The sequence below is a fragment of the Globicephala melas genome, chromosome 10, assembly GCF_963455315.2.
Source record: "Globicephala melas chromosome 10, mGloMel1.2, whole genome shotgun sequence".
NCBI lineage: Eukaryota > Metazoa > Chordata > Mammalia > Artiodactyla > Delphinidae > Globicephala > Globicephala melas.
This window is the reverse complement of record NC_083323.1, coordinates 37,463,315-37,485,943: the sequence shown is the minus strand read 5'-3', so window position 1 is coordinate 37,485,943 and position 22,629 is coordinate 37,463,315. Positions and strand designations below refer to the sequence as shown.

The window sequence follows — 22,629 nt, the reverse complement described above, 5'->3', positions numbered from 1 at the left end:
TGAGGAGGAATTATCTTAGGAAAAAAGAAAAGAATGGTCTAGCAAAATAAAACAATGTGTATTAGCAGAGGAGAGTGAGAACCAGTCATAAAGCAACTTAGAGATCTGGTAAGAGATGATGAAGGGGAGGGAAAGAGAGGATAGTTCATGGAGGGCATTGTAAGTTAGGTTGAAGAATTTGGAGTTTATCTGGAGTACACTAGGCAAATCAAATTATTCCCCAGTTTCTCTTCTGTGTCTGACCTGAATGGTCCATTTCTTGGGTCATAATTTGGCATAAAGTCTTCTGTGAGTTTTCTCAGTGTACCATCATGCTTCTGTTGTCATCACTGCCATTACTAAGTATTTTGGACTATATATTCTGCACATTTAAACATTTATATCCTGCTGGGTACAGTTTTCCTTTGTGATCTATATATCAAATAGTCTAGTATTTCAAGGTCCCTTGTAAAATATCTTCTGTTAATTTCTTTGAGTCCTTATGCCTCAGTTTTTTTTTTTGAATAATAAATTGTCTGTGATTGTAAAAAAAAAAAAAAGTCTACGGCTTCCCTGGTGGCGCAGTGGTTGAGAGTCCACCTGCCGATGCAGGGGACACAGGTTCGTGCCCCGGTCCGGGAAGATCCCACATGCCACGGAGCGGCTGGGTCTGTGAGCCATGGCCGCTGAGCCTGTGTGTCCGGAGCCTGTGCTCCACAATAGGAGAGGCCACAACAGTGAGAGGCCCGCGTACCACAAAAAAAAAAAAAAAAAAAAAGTCTAGTATCATGGCAGATACTGTTTGCACATTAACCATGGGGCTATCTGAAACTTAAATTAATGCTATTACTTGATGCTTCTGGACTATTCCATCTATGGTCCTCTTTTCTCGGCAGCCCAGGAAGATCCATTTCTCCTTTCTCCAAGGTAACTTGATGCTGCCCTAGTAAAATGCAATGGGGACTATAACCCTCCAGGAAACAACACTGTCTGATACCCACACCCACACACACTCATGTAAATGTACTTAAAAGCCTCCAATTTCCTGTGACCCTGAAGATAAGTTCCATATTATTTTATGTGGCTTAAAAAGCACTAAGACGACATTACAAGTCCTGGCCATGTCTTCACTTGACCGTTAGAACCACTGTGTCTGGGTGAGGTGAGATGGGGCAGGGAGAATACAAAGAGGCTCAAGTGTGCTCAAGACAGAGGTTACAGCATGGCCAGAGATGAAGATGAGACAGGCATTTGTCTATCTGAACCTCTGAAAAAATTATAGCTATTTTCATAAGCTTTTTCCTCTGCTTGGAACACTCTTGTACTTGTTTCTTGCTCAACCCCTGTCTATTATTGCATTTCCACATTTAAAAATCATGTCCTTCAAGCAGCCTTCTCTGGCTTACCTCCTTCCCCCACTTTTTTCAAGAATGATCATGTACTCCCATACTCCCACAGCACTTTTCTTGTAATTGATTATTTAAGTTTCTTTCCTAACTAAACTATAAATTTGATGACAACAGAATCTTGCTCCTGTTATATTCCAATTAGCCAACAGAATGCTTGGCATATACCTGATGCCTAATAAATACATGCTGAATCAATGAATGGAAATAACCATTTGTTTAGTACCAATTATGAATTAGGCACTGCACCAAGTGCTTTATATGCATTATCTCACTTAAGCTCACCAGTATTATTCCCATTTTACACACGAGGAAACTGAGTCTTAGAATAAGAGACTTGCTCCAAATCACACAGCTAATAAGTGATAGAGCAAGGACTGAAAGCAAGGACTGTCTGATTCAGGAGCCTGAACTCCTAAGCTCTCTATTATAACAATTTCTCCCTGGTTCTCCCTATTATATTTACTCATTTGCTTTTGTTGAACTGGGATTTACAACTTGTTTGGCCTATATCAAAGGTTATTTGAGTGAGTGGAAAAAAATCATAGTTTTTAAATGTTCTTAAGTTTCTCCATTTCTCTCTCCTCTTGGATAAATGTTAGCTACACATGTTCATTATCAATGCTTCCACTTGTATTTTGACCTGATGTATTTTCAAAGTGTACACCTCAAATTTTGTTAATTTGCCTCTATCATATGGTTAGACATCTTGGTTCTTTTTCTTAATAAGGGAGGTTACAGATAAGTTTAAAGTAGAGTTAAAATAGTTATGCTCTTTTGTTCTTAATAAATCTGTTTTGATTGCATGCCAATGGTATTACTGTTATTTAAAAAAAAATTTTTAACCTACGTTCCATTTCCAAAGAGAAATTTGAAGTGGGTTGTGTTTTTTCCTTGGGAAGCTTTCTGATTGTCATCTTTCTAACCTAAGCTGATTAAGTGTAGTTTTGAGAGACAGAGGAAGAATACTGCCTACAAACCCCAAATCTCTTAGATCTAGATCTTGCACAAAAACCTTGATCAAATTACCAAAAGTAAAATTGCAGCAGCTCAGTTAAACATTCACAGGATTATTTATTTTGAATTGATTTAAATGTATACTGCAATAAATCACTTAAATGTTATTTTCTAATACTATTTGTGGAGAAACAAGTCAACTCTGGGGTTATCATAACAATCACAAAAAAATCTGATTACCATTCAGTTATATACAACATAACTAAATCCCTAGTATAGATTTAATTTAGTTTTTACAGTAAAAGTCTTTGCTTTGCTCTACGTATTTTGTCTTTCATAGAAATTTAAGAATTTTGTTACATATCTTTTTTTTTTGTTACATATCTTAATTACAACTTAATTATAATAGTTTGGTCTTTTTAATTACCACAATGCATTTACAGTGTTGAGATTCAAATTTATTTGCCTTCTGTAGAGTCTTATAGAGTGCTACTACATGCAGCATTGTCAAAATCAACAGGCATTGCACATGAGGTAAGCAACAAAGGAGTACACAGGGCAAAAGTCAGTCACTTTTCTATTATTGCTTATCTAATCCTGAAAAGAATAAATGTTCATGTTTAAGGAAATTGTATGTTTTTTTAAGTTACTTTTTTTTTTTTTTTTTTTGTGGTACACGGGCCTCTCCCTGCTGTGGCCTCTCCCGTTGTGGAGCACAGGCTCCGGACGTGCAGGCTCAGCCGCCATGGCTCACGGGCCTAGCCACTCCGCGGCATGTGGGATCTTCCCAGACCAGGGCACGAATCCATGTCCCCTGCATCGGCAGGCGGACTCTCAACCACTGCGCCACCAGGAAAGCCCTTTAAGTTACATTTTTAATTCAAATATTGATTGTGGTCTAAGTGTCATTCAAAACAGTGTTGTTCAAAGACAAAATATTTAGTTCACTTCCTAAAGCATCTGCTCCCAGGAAGACAAATTATAAATTACAAAGGAGGCGTCTACTTAGCTGAGCTTCTGCCTCCTCTGTACTTGTTTATACCAAGTGACTCTTGCTTGTTTTTAATGTTTTCCCATCACAGAGAACATACATGGGAAAAGCATGGTCTTGATGATGTCAAGGAGAATGTTTTTGAGGAAAGGGGTGAGGAATATCTTTAAAATGACTGATCTTCTTTCTAAGGTTAGTAGGTTAAGAACTTTATTAAGCAGACTGGATGTTCTGGGTCTAGAATAGCCATTGAGTGTATGTACTCCAATTTGGAAAATTACTATCAGTTATGACAGTGAATGAATAAGGGGTATTTGGCACTATTTGGCAGTATTAAAATTGTATTTTTTGGGGGGGCGCTAATGCACTCAACTTTTCTTGAGTCTTATGAAGTCCAGAAGGGGGTTTAAGATGTTGACGTTTGGGGGTTTTGTTTGGTTGGTTGTTTAGGTTTTGTTCTGTTTGTTTGTTGGTTGGTTGGTTGTTTGCAAGGGAAGAGGGTGAAATTTCCTTATAGCTCTCTAATACGGACCTGACAAGAGAATTAGCAAAGGCTAAGAATGATTGAAGAATTAAGTGCCTGTCTACACGACAGGTAAAACTGGAATACAGAATCTAGGAGAAAGGGCTTCCTGAACTTGAGTCAAGGTGGGATTCAGTATTAAAGTTCCATAAAATATAAACATCGTAGAAAAAAGGGACAGTGTGTCATTAGCAAACCCAAAGCCACCTCTTTGAAGGCCTTTTGTTACAGATGTCAGATTCAGGAGCTAATGGTTATGGTAAGGACCAGAATAGGAGGCTCAAAACCCCCAAACTTTATAAGCATAAATCAGATACACTTCTGTTTTTGAAATTCATCCAATAGCTCTCAACTGCATTTAGAGTAAAATCTAAATTCCTTTCTGTAGTCTACAAGATCCTTCAGGATCTAGCTCTTCCTGTCTCTAATACAGCAACTCTCACCTTTAAACATGCTCCAACATCACCTGTTAACTTTCTAACTCCCATACCTATCAAGCTTGTTCCATCCACAGAGACCTTAAAAGTGTTCCGTCTGTCCCTCTCTCTAAAGTTCTCTTCCCCCATATATTCCCATTGGCAGTTCCTTCCTATAGATCAGGCCTTAGTTTAATATCACTTCCTAAGGGAATTTGCTCACTTGCCCTTTACTTTGTTTTATTTTTATCATAGCCCACATCCTTATCTCAAATATAGTTATATGTTGTGTTATAGTGTGCTAAGTTACTATTTTCTATATCTGACTACTAGAACATATACATCATGCGATCTAACAAAAAGCGTCTGTCTTCTTGGCCTCTGTATCCATGTATGCCTGACATATAGTTGATATTCAATAGCTCTTTGCTGAAAGGGCTACCTGAACAAATGAGCATACATCGAACTAGTCATGTCTCCAAGCAGAATAACAGAGGAGTTTTGGAGCAGGTGAATGTCCAGGAAGTCACTCAACATCTGGAAGGTTTGGCAGAAGTCTGTCAGGGCACAATCATGACTGGGAGGCCGAATCTTTCATAAATAGAAATTCATGAAACTGGACAATTCTGGAACCCAGCTCTAGGAGCAAAACTCCAAGCCCTAAGAGGCTCCCAAATTATTCCTAAACAGCATAGGTGCTTCAGTTAATAACTACTCCTTAGGTAAATGCATTTGGATATTGCATTAGCTCTTTTAGAATAGTAAGCGTCAGTCTTCATAGCTTTAGATTGCTCTTGCCCATGACTTGGCTCATTTAATGCTTGTAATAACTCTCTTAGGATAGTAACCTTTTGTCCTATTACTGCAGATTCATTTTAATAAAGTCTATAGGCTGTAACATAGCACATTTAGAATTTATATTAACTCTTTGAGTTCAACAGTTAAAAATCATTAAATGCACCGAAGCAGGATTATTCTTTCTTGATTTAGAGAGGATCTTAAACTCTTAAACATTTTCTGAAAAATAAGTGTATTAATCAGGTAGTGCCCCCTAAAATTTATAGACATGATCTATGAAAATATAACTTTCGGTTATCCTTTTGGCAAAGATATAAAATGTTTATTTCAAAAATAGATTATGGGACGTGAAGGCAAATTTGTACTTTAACGGGAAACAAATGGAACCAAGCAGAGTCTGGATTGAAACAGAGCAGATCAGTTGTTCTCAGGCTTTTACACTCCGCAATTTTCTCTTAAGTGGCACAATCCCAGTACACACAGGTACACAAACACAGACAACATGCCACTAATTCGGTCATTCATTCAACTAACTTGTATTAAGAAGTGTTTGCTGTGTGTGGGACCTGTGTAAGGTATGGGGACACTGAGGTGAAACTAACATTATAACAGGGGAGAAGGGTTGGTAAAGGTAATTACAGTAGTGTATGCTATAACAAATATATGAATAGGGCAGAGAAAAGCAAGGGCTCATCTGCTTAATGTGATCAGGGAATGCATCCAGGAGATGAAGAGATTTGTACTAAATACTAAAGAGAGAGTTGGAAGCGTTGCCAAGGTGAAGAAGGCACTGCAGTCAGAAGGAAGATTTGTGGAAGGTGAAGGACTAGGATTTTATAGGGAACTGTGAGAAGCCAGGTATGAATAGAGCCAGGTGTGTGCATGTAGGAAAAGGCAGTATACACAAAGTGTAGAAGAACTATCTGGCAACACTCTTGGCAGTTTGGTAAGGGGCTATAATTCTTTCCTGTACAAGATTTTAGTATCCTTGGTCTTTGCCCATGTTAATAAGTAAACTCCAGTCACTACGACAAAGCAAAAGTATTCTTACTTTTGGCAGCCAGCCTCCAAGATGGTCCCCAATCATCCAGACTCTTCCTATTCACACCCTTGTATAGTCTCCTCCCACATTGTACCGAAGTTTGTCTGTGTGACCAATAGCATAAAGAAGAAGTAATAAATTGCCCTTCTGATATGAGATTGGGTCATAAAAGATTGTGGAGTCTGTCTTGGTCTCTCTCTCTCTCTCTCTCTCTCTCTCTCTCACACACACACACACACACACACACACACACATCACATCACTTAATCAATCCATCACTCAATCACTCATCTTGCTCAGGGGAAAGCCAGATGCCATGTCCTCTGAACAGCCCCTTGAACTGAAGCTTCCTGCCAACAGCCATGTAAGTGAGCATGAACTCATACCCCTGCCCATTGGCATGATCATAGTTCTGACCAACAGACCACCTGGCTACCACTTGATTAGAGCCAGAACCACTCAGCTAACTAACTCATTCTGATTCCAGATCCAGAGAAGCTCATATGAGATAATAAATATCTGTTGTTTTAAGCTGCTCAGTTAGGGAATAATTTATTAGACAGCAATAGATAATAGTACACTACTCATTTCCAAATGCCCTCTAGGGGAGCAGAATAGATCCCAAGTGAAACCGGCAGGTCTATGCCAAAGACTTTGGGCTTTGGACTTCTCACCATAGGCAGGTGGGAAGCCACTGACAGATTTTAGGCAAGATGGTGATACAACTGATTTATGTTTTAGAATGATTACTTTAATCCTAGGGTCTTCCATTCCATTTTTGGGTCCTCCACTATTGCTTTTTCATCTGCCTCTAAAGGGCCTCACAAACCATATGGCACTTGCTGACGTGTTTTCTTCCTGACTAGACTGTGAGCTACTTAGGAACAGAGATGGATTTATTAGTACCTCTTAGTCATTTATAAAGAATTCTTTGTGTTCCGAGAATCCTGCTGAGCATGGGGAGGGAGAGGCACTCAGTAAACCCCTATGAATTAATCGAGTGATAGGAGATACTTGAACCTGCAGAAAGGGAGTTGGGCTAGCAGGGTACTAGATTAGCTCGCTGAAGGAGTGACGAAGGAATGGACTTTAGAAATGTCAAAGGAGAAGAAAGCAGAAATTAGTCATTTCACACACATACATTTTTAGTTAGTTTTGCAGGTGCAATCATCTATCAAAAAACCTAAATCTTTGTACTGTCTCCTGGGGTTGTCACAGCAGAGATGAAAGGGGGAGATTCCCAGAAACATTACTTGAAGTTCGTAGGTATGAAACAATGTTACTAAAAAAATGATAAAAAACAAAAAAAAATAACAGTTTTCTTACTCTTTCAAAACTGATAAGTTGGTTTATACTAGGCTAATAAAAGTTTCAGTGGGAAGAAGCAATATAATGTTATAGAGAAACTCTATATCCACATACAGTTATAAGTATATAGATATAAAGAGGCAAACTTTATATTCATACCAAGTTATAAGAGTATCTGGATTAAGCAAAAAAAAAAAAAAAGCAAGTGTAAGCAAATAACAAAGAGAAGTCCATTGAAATCCTTTTTATACACAAAATATCTCCACTGGGAATTCTGAACACACTCTAGAACTCTAAATATTCAGGTGTTCAATTCTAAAAACAGGTAGGGATTTGTATTAACAGGTAAAACAGAAAAGTATCACAAGAGTCATCTGAAGTCTCATCATTCAGAATGATGGTTGGAAAAAGTGTCCAAATACTTTATAATTTTCTTATGCATGTAAATGAGATATCTTTTTTCACTATCTACTTAAAGTAAGCAATTTCTTTGCCTCCATATTTTCTTCAATTTTAAAATAGCTTCATTTGAAAGACTCGTGTTGTCTTTAAAACCCCCAAATGATTACCCACTTCCTTGTTACATAAGAGTAGCTCTTGTTTTGGTTAACTGGACTTGTTTTTCATTTTCTAGTTTAATTTTATATCTTCTTAACACACACACACACACACACACACACACACACACACATTGGTAACCCAAAGTAATGTTAGGTAATCAACTACACTTTATGAACTATTTTATTATAAAGGATATTTTTCCTTTTCATCATTTGTTCCCTGAAAATGAGATCATTTCTTATATATTTAAATTGAGTAACAAGCAGTGGCTTTGGTTTAAGAATATAAAACAGAAACAGAATACTTTCTTAGGAATAATCTGTGAAGAAGAATTAAAATGACTTCTCAAGGATTTCGGTGATCTGATTAAAATATTAGCCATTTTTACTGGATTTTCCATCACAACTGCATTGATGAGATTTCCCCCCCTCAACTGGAAATTGCTATACAGATAAAAACAAAAACAAACAAAAAAATGAAAAAAATAAAAACCCTAAGAACTTGAAAAATATGATTGGAAATATTTGCCTAGGTCGTTCCTTTTCCAGTTTTTCTCAGATAAAGACAGCTACATTTTTATTACCTTTTACTAATTAACACTAAATTTTAGGATCTTTTTAAGAAATAAAAATAAGGCTGGTGGATGAATCCCATACCTTATATTTGGTTGCTAGAATGAACTGAAGTTGTAGAGTTCTTCCCATCCACTGGAATGTTATTTGTTTTAAAACAATTCTTTCATCCGCCTTTTTCTCCTTGCCTTTATTGTAATTACTATGTGGGCAAAAAGAAGAAAGTTTCAAAATAGGAGTCTATAATTACATTACTATGAGTCATTTCACTTTAGAAGTTTTAAAAATATTTACTAAGCCATGAAAGTCAGCATATTTTCCAGAAATTCTCTGCTAAATCAGAATAAATTTGCAGTGTTTCTGCAGGCTCAAATTTCAGCTCAGCATGTACCTGCTGCAGAGATAAAGTAATTTTTGCAAATGATTCCATGTGTACTTGCCAAGTTTTCATATCCAGGAAATTCAATATATAACATTTTTGCTTTTGTCATAAGTGAAAATCTTAGTAGTTCTAATACTTACCCAAAGTTAGACATTTAACTCTTAACAAATTTATGCAAAAAGTTGAATTGTGTGGTCAGCAGAATACATGACCAGGGTAGTCTACACTTACTTTTCAATTGTGTACTCTTTAATCCCTTTTACTCTCTGCGAAAAAAGTTAGTCTGTACTAAGAATGACTGATCCTAGGCAGAAATTGTAATCCTAAGAAAAATTAAGTTGTAGGATTCCTGTAGCTTTTTTCTCTTTTAATGCTAATTCCACTCTGCTCTTCTAATTTTCAGCAACGTTTTCTTAGGCATTAAGTATTTCAATTCCAATTTCCTCCCTTCCGCTCTTTCCTTCTTGAGCAGTCTTTCACACTTTTTGATTCTCTTCACTCTTTCCTTCATTATTATGCTTTTCCCATTTACTAGAAAGTTTCTCTCGGATAATCTGATCAATTAATCTTTGTTTAAGATTTCTTTAAAATGTCATCTTGAATAGCATATTAAATATACCGTTTATTGCCATACAATGAAATAAATATTGTACTTATAAAAAGCTGGAATTTTAGAGGGCTTGAACACTGAAAAGATTGCAACTACCTTGTCTCCGAATTAGTCAAAAATCTTATTTTATTTTTTGAAGCAGTATGGAATGTACATGCATGTTTCAATCAAAATAATTTCTTGCAAAAATTTCTAACTGTAAAATTTCAAGGGTGTTAATGAAGCTGGAGGTTTGGGGGTTGATTTTTTGGAGTGGCTGTTTGTTCACAGGCTTTAAATTACCTTCGTTTGCTACTGCCTTGGTGCTAAGCAATTTACACATATTTAAACCTTGCAACAATCCTGTGAGGTAAGGATCATCAGCCTCAAAATACAGATACTGAAATTACAGTGTAGGGAAATTAGCTCATTTTCCTAGTTTTCCCACCTAATTACAGGCAGTACTAGGATTCAAACTGGGTCTCAACGGCTAATGATTTTAAGCTTTTCACATGCTTGGCGATAGTCAACAGGTTTTTAGTGTCAAAGGTGAATGGTCTCAAACTCAGGTCCTGGCCTGCATTTGACGCTATTTTGCAGCTCTGCATCTGGCTCACGTTTCTAGTCTTACTGCCCACTCCTGTTCTGCCTCTCCACTACACTCCTCCTGTGCTGTACTGTATGCTCTTCCCTTGGCTTGAAATGTAACTTACATTCACAATCTGTTTCGTAAAATTACTTAAAACATGACAATGTACTGCAGGGTCCAGAGAAAATGGTTCCACCCAGCAGCGTGTGTGTGGGGGTTTAATTTCATCTCACACAATCTTTTAATTAGGCCTTTGGTTTTTAAGCCCTTAACCTTCATTCTGAACCTCCAGGGGAACCCAGGGCCTCCAAATCCTGAGGCATTTCAGGTGTGTGATGAGGAAATCCATTTTCTCCATTCACCTCCCCCTGCCCCCACCCCAGTCACATACCATGAATTCATTTTCTTTCCATTCTCTCACTTGTTTTCTTGTCCTCTCCTGTTCTCTTTGTTCTTCTGGGTGTTTACCATCACCACCACCGCCACCACCACCGTACTTTCTTTTTCAGTGAGGTTTCTAGAAGAAGAGGGATGGATGTGGGTATTCACCTTGTCATATTTTATTGGAAGTCTAAAATCTTTCTTCTTTTTAATAATCATCCTGGTATGAAAATTATGGACTTTGGAGTCAGATTCTCCACCTTTTTCAAGTCGGGGCACAGAGAGAAAATGGTCTTTGTATAGTATGCTGGGGTGGGTGGCAGGACTAACCTAAGGAGCCTGTGCACCCTGAATTACTGGTGTGCCAGGATACCCGTCACACAGCCTCAAGGTGGTAAACACTGGGATTATACTTCCCGTTTCTTAGTACTTGGGAAATACAGGAGCTAACATATTTGAAAGTGCCAGCACAATGTGGATACACAGTAAGAGCCAGTAGAGATCTGCCTGCTTCCTTCATATCCCCCCCCCCCCGCCGCAACAAGTCACAACTTACACAATGCAGGGGCTCACATATCTGTTAAGCAAACGACTAAGATGGATGGACATCACTGTAATACAATAGGGGATGATTTGGAGTCAGAGGATCTTGTAGACCAGACAGCAGCATTAGACGGCTGGGCAGAGGAAAGAAGGAGGACAGGAGGTTATCGGGCTTCCTAACTCTCTCTGCATTCAAATAGTGACAAGTGCCTTTTGCTATTGGAAATCATTTGCTGTGAGGCCTTTGGTAGAGAGGTAGGCTGCAGGTGTTAGGGAAAAGTCTAGCGCCTTCTTAGTTGAAAGGGAATAGCTGAGGTGATTATTTAAAGAAATGTTCTTTGTTTTGCATTAGATTTACCTCTGTTCTGTTTAACCTTTATCTTCACATTATTCTTTTCCTGCAGAAAAAAAAAAAAAATCTGTTTACAATCTTCCTAGGGTCGGGGCATTCATTATTTCCCACTTCAGATTTGGGAATACACATCTTTACATTTAAAACTGCAAACACCGTCACACCAAACAGCATATGTTTGGCGTAACAAAGGCAAACGCGACCGCATCTGTGATTCACTAACAGGTAGAAAAAACAGTGAAGGAATCTGAAGAATGTTAAACCCAGACGGTAATCTATACCGCCTTTCTCTTTTAATTTTCCTCAGCTTCCTTTTTTTCTCTTTAGATTCATCTTGACTTTGCTCTTCGTTTGGGCTTAAATTTTTTTGGGGGTGGGGGGAGCGTGGGGTCTCATCCAAAAAAAAGGGCAAAGAAACTCCAAAGAGGCAAATGGGCAGGGAGGAAAATCAACAAGTCACCCTGCTTTCTGCCTAGATCCTGCGGGGAGTCCAGTTGGCAAGTGAATCCCCATTCCAACGGCGTAACCTTCCCCAGCGGCAGTCACCCCCAAAGCACTTCCCAACTCGGTTGGGCAACCTCCCTCCACTTCTCCTCCTCTCACAGCTGTCGGGAAATCCTGGAGCAGCCCTTACCCAGGAGCCGCTTGTTTTCTAAATAGCCGAGGTTGGAGCTTGTTTTAAAGAGAAAGAAACAAAACTCGACGCTTCAGGGGCTGGGCCGCAGAGCCCAGCTTGGCGGATTCCCGCTGCGGGCCGAGGCGCGGCCGCTCCACCGGCTGGCTCTCCAGAGACCAACCCCGAGAAGCTGCGCACTGCTTGTTTGCTGGAAAACAATGAATTGGGTCCGTCGGCCTCACCTTAGGGGTACCTGTGCGTCGGAGAAGGGAGGCCGCTCTGCAGCCTGAGGGCGGTTTTCCAGGCGAAGTCGCGGAGCTGGAGACGCGCAGAGGCGTCGGGTTTCGCGCGGCGCCGCTCTCGCCCGGCGCGGGGACGCTGTGCGCCCCCCTCCCCGCCCCCGCTGCAGCCTGTGGCTTCCCCCGCCGCTCCAGGTCGGTTTTTCCCGGCGACTCCAGTGTGACTTCCAAACTCCCGGGCTCTGGGCACACCTCGGAATTTGCCCCCGCCTCCTGCCTGCTCCCCTCGGGCTCCAGGAAGTCGCGAGCGCCCCAGGGGTCGCCCGAGGAGTGGGCTCGGGACCGCGGGCAGCGCAGCCTGCAGGGGGGCGCCAACGGCAGCGATGAAGCCATCTTGGCTGCAGTGTCGCAAAGTCACCGGCGCCGGGGGACTCGGGGGGTCCCTGCCCGCGTCCTCTCCCGCCCGGGGAGCCGGCCCGGCCCGCAGGGCGTACGTGGCCCCCGGCCAACGGGGCGCTCTCGGGGGCCGGGGCTGCCGGGCGCTGTCCTCGGGCGGCTGCGAGTACAAGACCCACTTCGCGGCCTCGGTGGCCGACCCCGAGAGGTTCTGGGGCAAAGCCGCGGAGCAGATCAGCTGGTACAAGCCCTGGACCAAAACGCTGGAGAACAGACATTCGCCTTCCACCAGTTGGTAAGTGACGCCTTCGCCCACCCCCCTCTCTCTTGGGTGCCAAGGCTTGGCGTCCCCTGCACCGGAACCTGGAGTTCTTTTGGGAAAGACAATGCGACTGGAGATATGCTCAGACCTTTTAATTTGTGTTTAATTTCAATTTCGTAGTCAGCTCTTTTGCCTTGTCCTGAAGGATTAGGTTACCTATTGTGAGCCCCGCTTCCTATAGACCAGAAATTTACCTGTATGGCAGGGCTCTGCTTAGTTGAGCAAGAGCCAGCCCCCAGGGACAGCACAGTCTAGTATGGGAAGCAGCCACGGGGAAACAAGTGCAAGAAGAGGGATAAACTAGGGGAGTGTTACTAAGTATCCACACACTCGGAGGAAGAACGACTTCAATAAGATTACACCTAAGTAGGGTTTGGAAGGGTGGATATGTCTTCTCAAAGTCCACAAGGTCCTAATTATTAAAGTCCACGAGGTGGAACACAGGTTGAAATTTGACTGTTGATATAGTTGCAACTAATTGTGTTGGCTGGAGAGGTGGGAAAGGGGGCTGGTGAGTCAGGGGTTGGTTTGGGAAGGGATTTAGGTATCATGCCAAGTAGCTCGGATTAGGTCCACAGCCCTGTCCTGTATATGAAGCTGCAGTACCGGGTACCCAGAAAGAATTTGCATACAGATAGGTGGTGCTAGAAATCATGGTAGGAATGAAGTTTTTTGTTTTTCGTTTTCCTCCTAGAGTTGCAGTTATAAGTAGTTATAAACATTGTTTTTATATTGTAACAAACAGATACATTTGTAGAATAAATCTCAAACTTGCCCGAGTATTAAGGGTGAGTCACACAGTCAGAACTCAAGAGTTGTGGCTGTTCTTTGGGCCATGGGCCTTAACAGTGTGGTTGCTTTCATCAGCAAGCCATTAGGGACAGATGTTTCCTGTAAAAGTTTGCAAAACACTGCAGTGGGGTTTCCCACTACCATTTCCAAGTTCCCAGCAGTGAGATGGGGGAATGACATGGTCAGGTTTGCATTTGACAAATGCCTTCTTTTTTTTTTAACATCTTTATTGGAGTATAATTGCTTTACAGTGGTGTGTTAAGTTTCTGCTTTATAACAAAGTGAATCAGCTATACATATACATATATCCCCATATCTCCTCCCTCTTGTGTCTCCCTCCCATCCTCCCTATCCCACCCTTCTAGGTGGTCACAAAGCTCCCAGTTGATCTCCCTGTGCTATGCGGCTGCTTCCCACTAGCTATCTATTTTACATTTGGTGGTGTAGGTAAGTCCATGCCACTCTCTCACTTCGTCCCAGCTTACCCTTCCCCCTCCCCATGTCCTCAAGTCCATTCTCTAGTAGGTCTGCGTCTTTATTCCTGTCCTGCCCCTAGGTTCTTCAGAACCATTTAGTTTTTTTGTTTGTTTTTTTTAGATTCCATATATATGTGTTAGCATACGGTATTTGTTTTTCTCTTTCTGACTTACTTCATTCTGTATGACAGACTCTAGGTCCATGCACCTCACTACAAATAACTCAATTTCATTTCTTTTTATGGCTGAGTAATATTCCATTGTATATATGTGCCACATCTTCTTTATCCATTTATCTGTCAGTGGACACTTATGTTGCTTCCATGTCCAGGCTATTGTAAATAGAGCTGCAATGAACATTGTGGTACATGACTCTTTTTGAATTATGGTTTTCTCAGGGTATATGCCCAGTAGTGGGATTGCTGGGTCACCTGGTAGTTCTGTTTTTAGTTTTTTAAGGAACCTCCATACTGTTCTCCATAGTGGCTGTATCAATTTACGTTCCCACCAACAGCGCAAAAGGGTTCCCTTTTCTCCACACCCTCTCCAGCATTTATTGTTTGTAGATTTTTTGATGATGGTGACAAATGCCTTCTTGTTGAAAGTAGGAACCTGAAATGGAGAAAGACATCTTGACCAGAGACTGTTCTCTGTCACCACCATGCTCTGTCCTCTGTCGATTATTTGGAGCTGTTAAGGTGGTTTTATCTTTAGAATCTGAGCATATTTCCCCAACCAGTCAATTTTTTTAGTAGTGTTTCAGAGGATTTTTCAGATCCTCTCTTATGTGCTGGACAGTGGCCCAATCACTCGGTATGCATGCGGCAAAGCGGTAGGGGTAGGAGTCATGATGGTCAACAGCATGGTATCTGGTGCTGGAATTTTGAGTTTGAGTTCTGGCCCTTACAGTTACTGGCTGTGTGTTCATAGGCAAGTTGCTTAATGTCTCTGTGCTTCAGTTTTCTCGTATATAAATGTAGAACTAGTAAGAAGATTAATTTATTAAAGGGTTAAGACCAAGTCTTAATGAAATAGACCCTGTAAATGTTAGAGGAAGAATAGTTGTCTTTGTACTTTCATACCACAATTATTTAAGAACAGGAAATCCTAGTGTTTCTCAGATCAAAACACAGAATTATTGTCTCGCCTAAGAATGTGTTCTCAAAAAGTTCTGTGTCCGTATATATGTCATAAAGTATGGAACTGAGATTATTTACGTGAGCATCCTTCGCATAAAACTGTGTGCAGAGAACCCAATTAAGAAGTCACTGGGATATTCCAAGTAAAAACCAATGAGGGCCAGACCTAAGGCAATGGTCAGACCATTGCCAATGGTGGCAATGGAAAGGAAAGGACAGGTTTCTAGAGGATTAGTTGAAGTTGGTGAGGGCTCAAGGGAGTGCAGAGAATGTGGAAATCAAAGTGTCCATTAGATAGACATTTAAGATCTGGAGATTTTCTCTCTGATGTTTCTTTCTCTTTTTAATTTCTGGTTGCTTGCCTAAATTTTAAAAAATTGTATGCAGGCTTCCCTGGTGGTGCAGTGGTTGGGAGTCTGCCTGCCAATGAGGGGGACGTGGGTTTGGGCCCTGGTCTGGGGGGATACCACATGCCACGGAGCAACTGGGCCCCGTGTGCCACAACTACTGAGCCTGTGCTGTAGAGAGCCCGTGAGCCACAGCTACTGAGGCTGCGTGCCACAACTGCTGGGGTCTGTGCGCCTGGAGACTGTGCTCCACGATGGGAGAGGCCACAGCAGTGAGAAGCCCACGCACAGCAGCACGGAGTGGCCCCCCTCTTGCTGCAACTAGAGAAAGCCCGCATGCAGTGACAAAGACCCAACACAGCCCAAAATAAAAACAAATAAATTAATTTAAAAAATGTGTATGCCTAAAATGTTCCTTTTTTTTTTTTTTGCGGTACGCGGGCCTCTCACCGTTGTGGCCTCTCCTGCTGTGGAGCAGAGGCTCCAGACGCGCAGGCTCAGCGGCCATGGCTTACGGGCCCAGCCGCTCCGCGGCATGTGGGATCCTCCCGGACCGGGGCACGAACCCCTGTCCCGTGCATCGGCAGGCGGACTCTCAACCACTGAGCCACCAGGGAAACCCCCAAATGTTCCTTTTTTAATGAGGATTTTTGTCAAAGGGTCCTTGTAGGTATTTTCAAACATTCAGTACATTGTAGATCACTGATATTTGACAATATTGTATCTGAATTCTGTCTTTGTACTCTTGGAATCACGTGGCTGTACCTGTTTTATAGCAGCCCAGCAGATCAAAGTGAATAACAGATAAGTCTTTGGGTCTGCATTTATTTTAGAAGTGTGATTCCGTCTTACTAAGGAGTTTGGTTGGCAGAGCAGAGTTGGGGAGGCAAGTAGACACAGCAGACCATACATCTAATCTGAAACTTCATTCAATATGTGGTTTCAATCTGAATCCTATTTGCAGATATTTCTCATTGGTTAACACTTTTCTGCAAAGGTAAACTCAAGGGCAGGACAAATGTCTTTCTTTTTTTTTTTTAATTTATGTCCACAGATTCTAGGACAGAACAGACATATGAGTTTGAAAAGTGATAGTCAGATAACAGGATACATAGACCTGATGATTTTTGATTCTGTATGTCTTGGGAGGTGGTAAGTGGATGCAGGCACAATTTGATGTGAAGGTGCTTTGCTTACTTGTTTTTGAAGCTGGGATGGGGGAAGGGAGATGTTGACTGCCAAGTTCTTAAGTAAAATGAGGAGGGGTCGCTACAGCTAATTGTTCTCTTCTAGGTGGAGCTGGCATAGGTGTAGTCAAGATCTCTGATGCCCTTTGGCTTCCAAGAGGCAAGAGGGATTCTCTTTCCTCATTATAAGCTTGTCTGTTCATTTTTCATGAAAGTGAACGCCCCTCCGAATCTACAGGCCTACCAAAAGCCCCAATGCATAAATAGTAATGCATATTAGCTTTCATAATGGCGTACACTACCCAATAGTAGTTTACGAATGCAGTAGTGTGGGCATGGAAGAGAAATCTTTAAGGGTGATATACTAGGGACTTTCTATTGTAGGCAATAGCCCTGTAAAATACATTTCTGGGACTGTAATCGCTGAGATCTTTGAAAGACAAATTACATGTAGGTGCTTTAGGAACATGTGAAGAACCACCTTTCCTCACAGTTTGTTGGTTAATTCACATTGTTGACACCTAGCTTTGGGCGGACTAAATTCTCTATTATAGAGACTTCAGTAGAGAACTGCAATATAAGGTGAAGCAATTAGAACTCCTAGTAATTTCTCTAATCCTGGAACAACAGAATGGATGTTTTGGTTATTTTCTCCTGATGAATTAGACATCCTGCTGCCTTTCCTGAAAATGAAATCCAGCTGCCACTCTGAAAAATTAGGCAATTCACTTTTGCGTGCATTGTGGTTAACTCTTCAGTCTGCGTCATCCCTTATCCCTTTCTTTGGAAGCGTTGCAATTCTATTTTTTTTAAATAACATTTTCTATTTATTTAAACAACATTCAATGATCAGACTCTCACATACTGTTTGGTTTAGAATTTAATATGCATTAACAATGACTATAACCTGAAAAGGAAAAGTCTCTGACTAAATGCAGATTATTAGAAAATGATTTCTGCTTGGTTAACATCTCTATGATGGAAATTGTTTAGGTTAACATGCAAGATCTCAGTTTCTTACTAGCTATGAGATAAAGGTTGTTTAATCCCTCTAGGTCTTAAAATGGCTCATAAGTGATAAAGACACCAATCATTCACTCACTGTGTGTATAGTACAGAGAAAATGATGAAAGAGATAGTGGAGAAACTCACTACACAGCGGTAGGGGAGACATACATTAAATTATTACAAACCTATTTATTTAGAGTTGCAGTAGATGCTATGAAATAATAGGGGGATTTAAAATAATCTTTTCTGGAAGGATCATGGTAGGAGTCTTGAAGAAATGATGGTTAAACTGAGATCACAATGAGTAGAGATTAGAATCAGAAGGAGAGAGGAACATTGCAGACAAAGAAAACAGCACATGCAAAGTCTGTGAGGTGTGAAGTAGCTCAGTAAATTCTAGAAACTGAAAGAAGGCTAATGAGGCAGGGAAATTATCAAGAAATAATAGAAGAAGAAGAGAGCCATATTGTAAATGGTCTGGTGAGTCTCGTTAAGCATTTGAAAATTTCCTGGCACAAAACACATGTCACATAGTAGATGATCAAAACTTGAATTTACTACTCTTCTTTCTGCACTGGAACAAGAAATGTTTGTGTTCAACCCCAGGTCCGCCGCTTGCTTTGGACAGGCTTCATTATCCTTATTGAGTAAGAATAAAATAAGAATGATGATAGTATCAATTTCTTAGGATTATAGTGGTGGTGGGGAGCATGTAAAACGTCTAGGACTGTGCCTGACACACAGTCCTAGGTACTAATGTCTTTGGAATATATAAGCTACTATGGTCCAGGAAGTTTTCAGGGAAATGATAGCATTTAAACTCAATCTTAAAGTAGGACTTAGAAAGAAAAACACTTCTGTATGCAGAACAAACATGACAGAGGGATAGCGGTGAGAAAGAACCAAATACACTTGTAGGATAGAATGAACAGTAGACCAGTTGGCTTCTCGTGGTTATTTTGAGTTACTGGTACTTGAATTCAGAAGGTAGTTTCAGGATGGTTTTGGAAGGCTTGGAATAGAAGCTAAGGCATTTGCCTTCACTTCTTAGGCTGTAAGTCACAACCTGATTGTAATCCTGCAGATAGGTTTTGTGTGACCCAGGTGCTTTTTGTTTGTTTGCTTTTTAAAGTAGTTGTCAGTATTTAAACATTGGAAGATTTCATCTAAAATCTAAATTTCCTTTAATGATTCAGTTTTTGGAGGCTTCTCTTAAAAAAAAAAGCAGAATATCTGTCAGCAGTGAGTCAGCATTCCTGCACTGCAACACTTGGCCGGAACTGAGTGACTGCTGTTCCAAGCTAAATTAGACATAGTGACTTCCTGGCAGTGAGGTGTAGGGAAGTAAAGAAGTTATGGTGAACGTGACAATTTGACTCAGATATCCAAGTGGAGGAATTGATTGTGAAATTAAAGATAATGAGTTGAAAACTTGGCGAGGACTTGTAGAATTATAGATTTGACTGAAATTTGTAAAGAGGTGAGAGCTGAAGCTTGGTGAATGCCAAGTGGGGAGAGAGGGAGAAAGAGGAGAGGGAGAGAGAGAAAGAAAAAAAATACTAAAAACTGAACTTGGAAGACAAGTGGAAGGGGAAAAAAAAAAACCTATGAGAGTGAATGAGACTTGTTCAAAGAAGTAGGAGAAGGAACAGCAGGATGTTTTTGTGCCATGGAGTAAGAGGGAGAGAAGAGATAAAAATAGGGCAAATCAATAGCGGTAAAGGGCTCCAGAGATGTTTTGAGGTTATTGAGGATTGAAAGACAGCAGTTTTGACTCAGCGATCCTCAGTGACTTTTTTTTTTTTTTTGCGGTACGCGGGCCCCGGATGCGCAGGCTCAGCGGCCATGGCTCACGGGCCCAGCCGCTCTGCGGCATGTGGGATCCTCCCGGACCGGGGCACGAACCCGCGTCCCCTGCATTGGCAGGCAGACTCTCAACCACTGCGCCACCAGGGAAGCCCTACTCAGTGACTTTTAATAATGCGATGTCAATGGAGAGATGAAAGCCAAAGCCAGAATCCTGCATTACAGGGTGAACTGATGGTAGGGAAAAAGAGTCCATGGAGATGTTTGACAGTGACAGGAAGGGGAGACAAGATGATAGCATGTGGAGGTGTCTGGGTTACCAGAAAAATAGTTTCCTCACTATCTTTACTTTCCCCTCCTCCCCCTGTAGGACAATCCTTTGTTTAAAGGCAGAAGTGAAGAAACCTGTGAAATAGGAATCAAGGGAATTTTGCTTATTTTGAAACCTGTTCCCCATCAACAGGACTCCGTGTTTTTACAAGCTGAACTTTGTGTGGTTTCTTTCTTTCTTTCTTTTTTCTTTAGATACCACAAGTTCATGGAAGGAACAAAATGGAAAAGTCTAAAAGATGGAGTAAAAAGCTACTCAGCAGATCTATATGTTCTTGTTGTATATTGCAGAGATTCTAGTGAGCTAGATATCTAAGCATTTGATTGTAAGTTTGACAGAGAAGATAAGGAGACAGTTAAAAAAGGTGAAAGATCTAAGATTTGTTGATTTGTTAAATTATTCTGGGGTTTCAGACATCATGTCAATAAGTGGTTCAGAGGGAAGGAAGTTCTTTATCTTGTACTTGCAACTTTTCTGAGTTTGACATTCTTTCAAAAGAAAACAAATAAGGAAAATATAATGCGGATTTTATATAACCAGAAAGTAATTTAATTCCTCTACTGAATTTTGATTCTTTGGCAAACAATTAGTCAGCCACGTTAAGCTGTTTCAGAAATTCAATCTCTCTCTCTTTCTTTCCTGTAAAATTTCCTTCGTATTTATCAGGTATTATTAAAATTATACTTAATTCTGGTTTGAAGGTGAGAGTTTTATCTAGAGATGAAAAATGTGTCCCCTTTTGACAAACACTAAATGAAATGTATTTATTCATAATATTGTACACAGTACAGGTATATTTAAAATTTAAATTATCATTTTTTATAAATAAAAAATATTTTATGAAGGTATCTGGTCAGCATGAAAAATGGCCTGTTAGAAATACTGTCCCTCAGATAACCTCATCAACAAAGACCAATTTCAAAAGATCGGCCTTATTTTATATTCTAAAGGTCAGCGGCTTGGTGCTGTTCTGTGTGTAATTTTCTCTGTCATGCTGCTGAACGTTCAGGACAGAACAGAGTGAACTACTGGAATGCTATGATTACATAAGCAAGGATGGATTGCCTGACAAATGGCACAATCAATGAACAATGGAAATTCAATCAGCTGTGACCAAGTGTGGGAGAAAGTCCAAACTCTTATCACCTCCTGGAAGGTGGCTTACTTTTCCTTTGTTCATGCTATATACTGTTAGTTGAGAAAAAAAAATCCAGTGGTTGAAATTATTTGTTTCTCCTTCTCCTCCTGCTGCTTCTTTTCCTTTTCTTTCTTCTTCTTCTTTTTTTTTTTTTTTAAAGAATTTCTGCTTAAGCAGCAACTCCATGAGGGAGATCATTGCTTTCCATTGTGGTGTGACATTTGTGAGAGAAATGTGTGGGAGGCTAATGAATCTTTGTGATAATATATATGAGTGTAATAACTTCTTTAAATTGCAGTTTTAGGAAGCACATCTGAATGTAGAAATTATTTAAACCATGTGGTTAGAGAACTTGTAAAAAGTATGAATTATATAAACTTTTGCTGATATTATGACCAAATGAGCTAAGTGACAGTGCATAGAAAGGAGAAGTATTATTCTTATACTATCTAGGAAAATTGAAGTTTAAGAGTTTCCAGTATGAAATAGTCCAATTGAAAATCTTAGAAAAGCTGAAAACAGGTTTTTCAAATACATTGTTTGGATAGCGTTTGATTTATAACTTGTAGGTAAGTAGTGAATTTTACTGATTTAACATATAAGTTGCTCTCAGTGGAAGAAACGCATCTGAAGTCTGTAGGTCTTTGATTTAAGAGATAAGTCTGGACAATAGGAATATGTTCTCCTTAGGTTTTGATGTTAGAATAACAACATTTCCCAAGTATAATTTTTAAGATGTCTCCCAAGAGACATCAGTTAAGTAAAAGAAATTTGGGAAGATTAAGGGAAAAGAAAGAATACTCAGTATCTGCTGTAGACATAATCAATATAGATATTTGTGCCAAAAAAAAATTAGTACAATAAAGTGGTAAAAAAATTTAGTAGTCGAAGGGACGTAAAATCATTATTATTGACTGTTTGCTAAAATAACCATAGGCAAATGCAACGGAGCTTAGAAAAATCTACTTTTGCACTAATCTCACTTTGCTTTCTCTCCACACTTTTTTAAAGTTTTTGTAGAGTTTCATCAATTCTCAGTTGAGAATTTAGCGCTTTTCTAAACCACAAATGCCCTGACATTGCCTTCTTCCCAACTCTCCCCGCTTAATCAAGGCCGAATGAAGTTTGTCACTGTTACTAATGGGAATTTGTACGATAAGCCAGCGGTCCCCAACCTTCTGGCACCAGGGACCAGTTTTGTGGAAGACAGTTTTTCCACAGACGGTGAGGGCTGTGGGGGGGATGGTTCCGGCGGTAACGCAAGCAATGGGGAGCGGCGGGGAGCGGCAGATGAGGCTGAGCTCACTAGCCCACTGCTCACCTCCTGCTCTGTGGCCCGGTTCCCAACAGGCAGTGGACCGCTACTGGTCCTTGGCCTGGGGCTTAGGGACCCCTGCGATAAGCTATCTTGGTGGGTAGGAGAAAAAAACTATTGAGGATCAT

The 22,629-nt window shown here is 40.4% G+C and overlaps 2 protein-coding genes across 14 annotated transcripts in view; one reads left to right on the top strand and one right to left on the bottom strand.

The window, feature by feature from the left end:
* LIN7A (lin-7 homolog A, crumbs cell polarity complex component) overlaps positions 1 to 12,843 on the bottom strand; it is a 392,447-nt gene extending 379,604 nt beyond the window's left edge. Inside the window, exons 1-5 of one of the 6 annotated variants that reach the window (XM_060306831.2) lie at positions 12,248 to 12,843; positions 11,396 to 11,435; positions 10,505 to 10,630; positions 8,638 to 8,755; positions 6,122 to 6,216 (exon numbers count right to left, since the gene is read on the bottom strand). The gene's annotated coding sequence lies outside the window, so the exon portion shown is untranslated. The remainder of the gene's footprint in view (positions 1 to 6,121; positions 6,217 to 8,637; positions 8,756 to 10,504; positions 10,631 to 11,395; positions 11,436 to 12,247) is intronic. The other 5 variants (XM_060306830.1, XM_060306827.1, XM_060306832.1 and 2 more) reach the window with 5 other exon arrangements.
* ACSS3 (acyl-CoA synthetase short chain family member 3) overlaps positions 12,476 to 22,629 on the top strand; it is a 150,981-nt gene continuing 140,827 nt past the window's right edge. For 7 of the 8 annotated variants that reach the window (XR_009565610.1, XR_009565611.1, XM_060306825.1 and 4 more), the window contains exon 1: positions 12,476 to 12,935. Coding sequence is in view for 6 of the 8 variants with exons in the window: in XM_060306825.1 (XP_060162808.1) it covers positions 12,628 to 12,935 (308 nt within the window). In the remaining 2 variants the exon portion in view is untranslated. Of the gene's footprint in view, positions 12,936 to 14,119; positions 14,202 to 22,629 lie in introns of all 8 variants that reach the window. The other variant, XM_060306826.2, reaches the window with a different exon arrangement.